The 9,483-nt window shown below is 45.5% G+C and overlaps 1 protein-coding gene across 1 annotated transcript in view; it reads right to left on the reverse strand.

Annotated features, from left to right (window-relative positions):
* SZT2 (SZT2 subunit of KICSTOR complex) overlaps positions 1-9,483 on the reverse strand; it is a 215,035-nt gene that overhangs the window by 114,092 nt on the left and 91,460 nt on the right. Inside the window, 4 exon segments of the mRNA XM_085885818.1 lie at positions 3,649-3,728; positions 4,784-4,990; positions 8,552-8,659; positions 8,841-8,955. Coding sequence (XP_085741944.1) covers positions 3,649-3,728; positions 4,784-4,990; positions 8,552-8,659; positions 8,841-8,955 — 510 coding nt within the window.

Consider the following 9,483-nt stretch of genomic DNA (forward strand, 5'->3'; position numbering starts at 1 on the left):
TCATAAAATCAGACTATTTTTGCCTTGATTTACTTTATTTGCACAAATAACTCAACTTTCAAGTGAAAAACAAATTCTACATCCCTGTGTTCCTGTGTTCCAGGATGATTGGGATGACCCCTGTGTTCCAGGTAGAGCACAGAACTGCATGCAATGACATGAGTACAGCATTTCCACCAGCCTTGAGAAGTTCAGCATGTATGCCACAGATCCCTAGAGCTTTACCCCATTTCAAGCGGTTCTCTGCAGCCTGTGTTTCCACAAACAAAAGTCGATCACATTTGATTGCAGGGTCAGCAATTGGGACTGTAACACCAATGACATCCAACTCAACAGTTGGTGGATCAGCCTGGTACAGCCGCACAAAGTAACTGGCCCAGCACGCCATCACTCCAGACTCCTCTGTCAAGAGCCCACCACCCTCTGCTTTAAATGCAGTACACCGAGGGATAGGCTTGGATGAACGCAATGCTCAAATTCCCTTGTAAACAGGAGGAGAATCACTTGACCACAGGTGATGCTCTACCCCCTCACAGATTCCTCACACATAGGCCTCCTTGTTCACCCGAAGTGCACGTACAGTTTTATGCCTCAGCTACCTGAACAGCTCAGCTCTGCCATTCAGGGCCCTGCGACTCTGGTCAATGGTATCCAGTGTCCCTTGAGAGACAAAATTCTTCTTCTCCCAATGGTGAGCTACAAGACATCTCCTGGCAACATTAAGGACGGTGGTCTTGAAGGCACTCCACAACTCTTCAGGATCCTCCAAAGTACCCAGACCCCCAAATCTCCACTCAGGTCAGGTCAGGTATGGGAGCATGTGCCAGAACAGTGCGTCGCTGCGTCCACTTTCCGCCGGTACTCCAGGGGCCTCCGTCTGGCCTTCCCCCAGGCAGATGCCAGGTCCATCCACATGTCCTTGAGATGCTGGTCAACCTGCTGCAATCACGAGGCACGTGGTCGGCCCATTGGCCCCCTCCACTCATAAGACTCCCTCACTGAGAGAATCTGGTGAGCAGGATCAGCGTCAGGAAAACGAGCCACATGTCCATACAGCCGCAACTGACGCTCACGGACTATGCAGGTAACAAATCTAATCCGAGTCTCTCTCTGCAACCGCTCGTTGGACACAAAATCTGACCAGCAATAGCCAAGGATTCTCCGAAGAGACCTGGTACCAAAGGAATTAAGTCTCCATCTCAGATCCTTGGTCAGAGTCCAAGTCTCATATCCACAGAGCAAGACCGGAAGCACCAAGGACCTGAAGACTCGGACTTTTGTCCTCCCGCACAGGTACCGGCAGCGCCACACCCCATGATCCAGTGAATCCATGACTCCCCAGGCCTGACACAGACGTCTATTGACCTCTGACTCACAGCCAGCAGAGACATGAAAATCACTGCCAAGTTAAGTGAATCTCTCCACGACCTCAACATCCTCACCACAAACAGACACAGACAGGACAGCAGCATCCAAGATGTCACCGAAAGCCTGGATCTTAGTTTTGACCCAAGAAACCCGTAATCCCAGCGGCTCAGACTCCTCATTCAGCACCTCGAGGGCCCCAAGAGGATGTCTAAAGTCTCCGTAAAGATGACTGCATCATCTGTGAAATCAAGTTCCGGGATCTTGACATTCCCAAACGATGCACCGCAGCTTGATCTTTCCGCCATCTTCCCTAAAATCCAGTCCATACAAGTGCTGAAAAGTGTGGGGGCCAGTACACACACCTGACGAACTCTAGTAACAACTGGAAATAAGTCAGAGATGGTACCACCACACTTTAAAGCACTCTCAGTACCAGAGTAGAGTTCAGACATCAGATTGATCAGTTTTGGTGGCACCCCACGAAGACCAAGAATCCTCCAGAGGGCATCCCGATTCACTGAATCGAACGCTTTACAGAGATCAACATAGGCTGCAAGCAGCCGCTGCCAAAACTCTCGTCTGCATTCGGTGAGGACACGAAGAGCAAGCGAAAGCAAGTCTTGCACCCTCCACTGGAGATACGGTCAATTGTTGACCTCTTTGGTGTAAAGCCTGACTGCTCTGGACGCTGGTGCTCAAGCAGATGGTGGCGAACCCTCTCAAGAATTATCCGAGCAAAGACCTTGCCCGGTACTGAGAGCAGCGTCACCCCTCGGTAGTTGTTGCAGTCTTGGCGATCACCCTTCCCTTTACAGAGAGGGACAACAAGGCCCCTCTTCCAATCAGTTGAGATGATGCCTGTGTTCCAGGCAGAACACAAAACTGCATGCAACGACATGAGTGCAGCATTTCCACCAGCCTTGAGAGGTTCAGCATGGATACCACAGATCCCTGGAGCTTTACCCCGTTTCAAACGGTTCACCGCAGCCCGTGTTTCCACAAGCGAAGGTGGACCACAGTTGATTGGAGGGTCAGCAACAGGGATTGTAACACCCTTGACGTCCAACTCGACAGTTGGGGGATCAGCCTGGTACAACCGCTCAAAGTAACCGGCCCAGCGGGCCTTCACTTCAGACTCCTCTGTCAAGAGCCTACCACTCTCTGCTCTAACTGCAGTGCTTCAAGGGATGGGCTTGGATGAACGCAATGCGCAAATTCCCCTGTCAGCAGGACGAGAATCACCTGTCCACAGGTGATGCTCGACCCCCTCACAGATTCCTTGCACAGAGGCCTGTTGTCCACCACCCTCAGCACATGTACAGTTTTACAGAAGGTTACCCCGTGGTTACTCTCCGGTCATTAAAGATTGGGGGTCCTGAAGGCTTTGCCCCAATCCCGTCATCCGGTGAGCTGCCCTGCGAAGGTCAGCTGCACAGGAGGTACTCCCACAGAGTGGGCTTTCAGATTTTGTGCTGCTTTTCGTATGTTTTGCGGAATGAAGGGTTTTACGGTGGCCGGAGTGCAAATCCTGCCACCAACCTCCTAATAAAAAGTAACCCAACTGCAGGAGGACATCCGCAGACAGTTGGGCACTAGATATGGATGGGCGTTGGCTCTCCAGGAGCTCCTCCGCTCTTTGACAGGTTTTGTTCTTCATCCTGCTGGGTTGGGTGTCCATGTCATACACACTCCTCACCAAGAAACTTGGTGGGGGAGACGATTTAGTCACCGACAACCCGACCATGGAACAGGTTAGTTCAGGTTTACATGGTACCTGTAGCAAGTCACAGATCTATTCAGACCTGACCTGACACAGCTGTAGTTAGAATAATGGAAACAACCTGCAAAATATTTTTTTAAACATTATGTTTGGCATTAGATTACAAGTATGTGTTTAAAAAAAAATTTAGACTGCTTTGCACTCCCACCAAACTTCCACAAACCCCCTCATCTGAGCCCCAAGGTCCAAGCAAAGCACAGACAGAAAATAATCCAAACAAACTGAAATATCGAAATGACGGTTCCAGCAGGGACTGTTATTGAGCAGATGCTACTGAACAAGAACGTGAGAGTAGATTTGTTATCGAAGGAAAATAAAAAGGAAACAATGCAAATAGTTAACTCTGACTTGATAAAAATAGAAACCATCAACTATTGGGAGCTCAATGAATATGACAGAAAACCAAATAAAAAAAAATTATTGTACTTTTGCTCAAATTGCTTCCTTCTACAAGTGAGTCACACAATAATATAAACAAACCCAAGGTAATGGGATCTAACCTTAGGTACTTCATGGTTACTCTCAGACAATGCTGGTTCGACTTGAGGGGGGGACTCATTGGCTGCTTGCAAGTCCATCTCTGCAATTTACACACAAATGGTGATCAAGAGCAATGCATTCAGATAAGTTACAGAAATGACATTTTAAAGGCAAAATATATGGCTCGACAAATTGAAATAGCAAAAAGCCACAACAAAACAAGGCCACTTGGCCGAAGCATTAAGCTTGCGTACTAATCCACATCGTTGTTCCTTATGCTCATGTAATTTACATCTGCTTCATAAAAAAAAAAAAATCATGTCTGTTCATCAACTGTCCCTGGTATTTTCGTTGAGGTCTTTCACAAACTGGATAGCCACACCTGATGTTCAAATGAAGATGACAGGAATTTGGAATTTGTTCAGGGTGTCGACAGACCTTTGAGAAAGGCAGCCTGGGATCTTTAATGTCCAGCAACAACCTGAATTGGCAGGCTCGTCCTTTGTTGTGGCGCCCTTCTGATGGAATGCACATAAAATGATGCACTGCCCAGCAGGTAAAATACCAGGATGACAGTTTATATCTGGGTTGGGATTCAAACCGATTACTAAACAGCTCAAAGGCTTGACTGGTGCCCCTGCCTCACAACTTTCTCAGGTTGATGCCATGAAAACCAAGGCAATTAAAATGCAAAGTCTCTGGGTCTATCACATTAAAAAAGCAGACAGGTCAGTGGTCTTTGTCTTACTGGTCTTGCACCCTGCCATTTCCATGCTCTGTCCCCCCTCCCAGAATTCTGCAGGGCACATGTGGTCTGCCAGCACAACCCCCTTTTTTTATAAAACTCCCATAATCCAGACTCCCATGCTCTTGGTAGGTTCCCCTGCACCACCCTCATTTCTACTGTTCTTTTTATTCTGTTACGTCCTGGTACATTCTGTGTACAAGGTCCTCCATGAGCCTCAAGTCTGTGTGCAAAAAGGTGAGTGTGCATAACTCTAAGCTATCATGCCAGCAGTAAACTTTTCAATGTTGAACAAATGAAAGTTTTTTTTGTTTTTTTGTTTGCATGATATTTAAAAAATAAAATAAAAGCTCCCTTTCCCTAACACCATGTAATAAGTACATAGATAGCCTCCAAAGAAGAATCCTCACCAGAGAAGATGTATGGTGGCAGAGGAAAAGGCAGCTGAGTTCCAAAACGAGGCCGCACCACCAAGTGTCGCATTAGTTCAGCATTCTCGCATGCTTTGAGCTCCACCACACGCTCAGCAACAGGGCCCAGCACTGATTGGTGGAAAATGTCCAGCAGAATGTCATTGGAAGCTGCAGGGCTGGAGCCTTGGCTACTGGGATTGGAATCTAAACAATTTAGGGCAAAATAAGGTGACAAAATGTTTTTCAGGTTATCTCTGAATGTCTTTATGAAGACCTCTCAAAGTCTTGGATAGAAGAAAGTAGTAGATTTGAAAATTCATTTCTATACGTGAGCCACCGTTGATTTGATTGCAGACATCAAAATGAATTAATTTTGATGACAATAATAAAGTAGAATGGCACTCGTAGAGTGCATTGTCTCGCCTTGCACGTTCAATCTGAACAAAAATATTGCGTGGTGTTTTTTTTTTTAACGTTGCTTTTTTCATTGCATCGTTTCAGAGAAAATGATGTCCAAATTTTTCCCCTTTAATCCAATATGGCTGCCACAACGTGTGACGCATGACATCAGAGTTGGCAATAAAATATTCTCCACGAGGTGACCCTCCGATGTTTAAAGTTTCACGTCGATCGGACAAGCGGTCGCAGCAAGAACCATTTTTGGATAAGGATTTCAATTCAACCATTTATGCCTGGAATACCACTTCACCGATGACATCATCATTATCACCCTATATACCCGATGGGGAGTTGATAACATATGCCAAGTTTCACTTTTTTTGCTGAGTGATGTTGGAGAAAATGACGTCCAAATTTCTATTTAATCCAATATAGCTGCCATACCATGTGACCTATGATGTCAGAGTTCGCAATAAGCAGAGTTTGTCAGCAGAGTGAGCAAGCGGTTCCAGAGAAAAACATTTTAAAAGTGAAAATATATAGACGTATATATATATATATATATATATATATATATATATATATATATATATATATATATATATATATATATATATATATATATATCTCTATCTCTCTATCTCTCTATCTCTCTATCTCTCTATCTCTCTATCTCTCTATCTCTCTCTCTCTCTCTCTCTCTTTCTCTCTTTCTTTCTCTCTCTCTCTCACTGTCTCTCTGTCTGTCTGTCTGTCTGTCTCTCTCTCTCTCTCTCTCTCTCTCTCTCTCTCTCTCTCTCTCTCTCTCTCTCTCTCTCTCTCTCTCTCTCTCTCTCTCTCTCTCTCTCTCTCTCTCTCTCTCTCTCTCTCTCTCTCTCTCTCTCTCTCTCTCTCTTTCTCTCTCTCTCTCTCTCTCTCTCTCTCTCTCTCTCTCTCTCTCTCTCTCTCTCTCTAGCAGCAGGTCCTTGCTATTATTTCGAACTATTTTCTCTTAGAATTGTGAGTTGAACAGGCGACTGTGACGGGTTTCTGTGAAGTCAGTGATAGCATGACAGGGGAGCAGAGAGCATTAAATATTTTGCTGCTTCGACGTGGGAATGCCTATTTGCCTTTGTGAGCAGGAGGGGGAGAGTAAAGATGGGACAACGTTGGAAAGGGGAGCTTGAGGCTTTGTGGGGTGGTATTGTTGCGGGCCGGATGTCGGCCGTGAGCACGACCGCTAGATGGAGCTGCAGAGTCGGCTCAACCGATCGCCCGGAATTCAGATCGTACTTCTTCGGAAAACTCCGGAAAGTACGGGTTCCTTTTTGGACCATGAAAGGTCAATATTTCTACCACGTGGTACAGGGTTATTCGCCAATTTTCAAAATACCAAGAGACCACGTGGCGATTCATCGAGTCTCCACACCCTCGACGGCACCCGTATAGAACGAGCTGCTCAGCGTGCTCATTCCGTGTGCGATCCGATCGGTTTGATCGCCGAGTTCCGACGGTCCCGAATACCTTGTTACAATGGCAAATGACCAGCTAATTCCCAACACGCAGCATGCGAAGCCAATGAAAGAATGGACACGAACGAGCTGAAACATTGAACAAATGGGGTTTATTTATACAATAATGGGGGGAAACTAGGAAAGCACATAAAGGCAGAGCTAAACCGAATATAAGAAATGCAAGTATATACAGCAAAAGCACTTATACTATTTACTACTTGGCAGACAGGCCCACGGACACACACGCACACACACACCCAAAGATGACCGGACCAATTGGTCTTTATTGAGACCTATCTTGGACCTGTCCGCCTCGTGCGGTCTTCAGGCTGGTCGGTCCGGCGAGAGGCGAGCCGAACCCGGACACCGGTGGGCGACCCTTGCGGTTCCTGCGGGGACTGGCGTCGCTCGAGCTCTCCGTCAGGGTGAGGAGAACAAGGACGACGTCGACCAAGACCGGCCAGACAGGCTCCCTGAGACGAGCGCTCCAGCAAGACGAGATGTCCAGGTCGGGAGATGTCCTTTCGTCCAGAGCTCCCGCGACCAGCTTCTGCTTCCCCTTTTATGCGCACCCCCGCCGGCTCGACCCCTCCCCCACTCGGCCCGCGGAGAATCCCGGAGCAGAGGGTTGTCCTTGTTCTCTGCAGAACTGTTCTAACGGTCGTTTCTGTTGTCGTTGCTGATTTGTTTTCCAATAAAAACCCTAACTATAAAAGTAAATCACAGTGCATGAACATTTAATTACCCATTAGACAAGGGAAAGGGAGCTATCTATAAAACACATACTTACCGATATAACTGATCTATTGGAACCTGAATGTTGTGTGTGATAGGTTTCCAAATTCGTAACAGTATTAGGGGGTTTGGGGGAGAGGTTTGAAGGCTTGAGGGTGTGGAGGAGAGCAAAGATGGGACAGAGTTGGGAGGGGGGGCCGAGTCTTTTTTGTTGAAGAGTCGCCAGAATTGCATGTGTACGTTTACTGACAGTAAAAATTGAAGTGTGTATGTGTGTGTGTGTGTGTGTGTGTGTGTGTGTGTGTGTGTGTGTGTGTGTGTGTGTGTGTGTGTGTGTGTGTGTGTGTGTGTGTGTGTGTGTGTGTGTGTGTGTGGCACTGTATGGAGGTGACACTATCAAATACGTGTAATGTGCTAGTTGAATTGAAATTAGATAAAAGATTTGAAGGCTGCAAGAAAACAAAGCAAAACAACAAAACAAAAAATAAAATTGGAAGTTTATCGCTATTGGTGCATTTGGGAAATACGGTGTTTCACACTACCTTATCTAACAGGTTAACTTTGTTATGTGCCTGTTAGTTGTGTCCTTTATGATGTCCCTAAAAAATAAGTTTCCTCTTTGTTATGATTTTCAATTTTTTTGACTGCCAGACAGACACACAGACAGGCTGAAGCTATTGATTTACCACACTGTGCACTTCGGCACTCGGGACGAGACCCCGTACAATTTGTGCTAAATTTAGAGCCAAAGTACTACTAAACTGCAGGATTTTGGAAGAGCAGACAAGTACAATGATCCAATCAACCAAAATGAAAACAAAATAAAATTGAGACATTCATGGAAAGAAAAGATGTAAAACATTCGAATAAATAAAATCTGAATGAAAATTAAAAATTAAAATGTTCTGTTGTAGTCAGACGTCACATTTTCTGCTCTGAGAATATGCCTTCTAATGCTGAGGATACCAGTTCCAGAATTGGCTTGTTTAAGAGCTTTTGTTAATTGAGGATGTTAATTTGTTGAGTTAATAACTTGGAGGAGGAGATCATGTGTTGCCAACATTTTATTTTTTTTTTGGACAGAAAGTCAATGCTCATGGAAGAACGAGGTGGCAGACGGTCAGTAACGATCAAATACCTGCAGATAGTGTGAGAAAAAGAAGCTCCACTTGGCGACTCGTCGGCAGCAAAGAGATGAGGCTGAATGGCAAGGAAGTCATTTGAACGTAAGTGGGGTCACTGGGAGCTGGAGGAGAGGGACAAAGGTTAAAGGGTATGTAAAACAAACCTTTGCTGAAAGCAAAAAAAACATCAGAGGTGGTTTGAGCTTCTCGGTTTAAAACACAAGCAACGGCTCAATCAATTGATTTTCATTACATTACACCACTGTTGTTCCTTTTAAAACCAGTACGAGCAAAAAAGCAAACCTTGTAATTGTGGAGGCTTAAATCTGATGCCTACGAAATCTTCACTCTGGCAGGAAAAGCTCAGCTGCTCAAAGGTGAGCAGGCTGGTGATGCATTTTGTGTCTCGGGGAAAGATCTGTCGGTGTGCAAGAAGGATAATTGTTGGCTTTGTCAATTTTCTGGCAGGTGGGATATTTGTAACACTCATTGTTAAACTCTGCACAGTCCCCATCTCTCACCACTTACAACTAGCCCTTCTTTCTGACCTTAATTTCTGACTCGATAGTTAATCGTAAAGAGGATTAGAGTTACAACGTTTTTGTATAACTCATTAAAACAACTTGGAGAAGATACCAAACAAGCATTTCGAAACACAACATGGACAAGCGATGATAATGAATCCATAATCACGTCTAAACTTAGTAATTCTACCACACAACCACCAAAATTTTTGTTTGAGTTGTACATGCTGCTTCTTCGCTTGAAGATCAGCATATAGAGGCAAGAGCAAGGCTAAAACTATGGATGGGTTGGCATCCCTTGGAGAGGGAGATTTCCCCATAAAAGTGTCTGGTTGACTGTGGAGAGAAAAGTGCTATCACAGACGGCGCCACCGGCACGCAAGTGCTCTGGGAAGTAACTTCCCCGAAGGTCAATGGCTGTG

The sequence above is a fragment of the Eptatretus burgeri genome, chromosome 6, assembly GCF_056783735.1.
Source record: "Eptatretus burgeri isolate ZD-2024b chromosome 6, Ebu_testis_v1, whole genome shotgun sequence".
Lineage (NCBI taxonomy): Eukaryota > Metazoa > Chordata > Myxini > Myxiniformes > Myxinidae > Eptatretus > Eptatretus burgeri.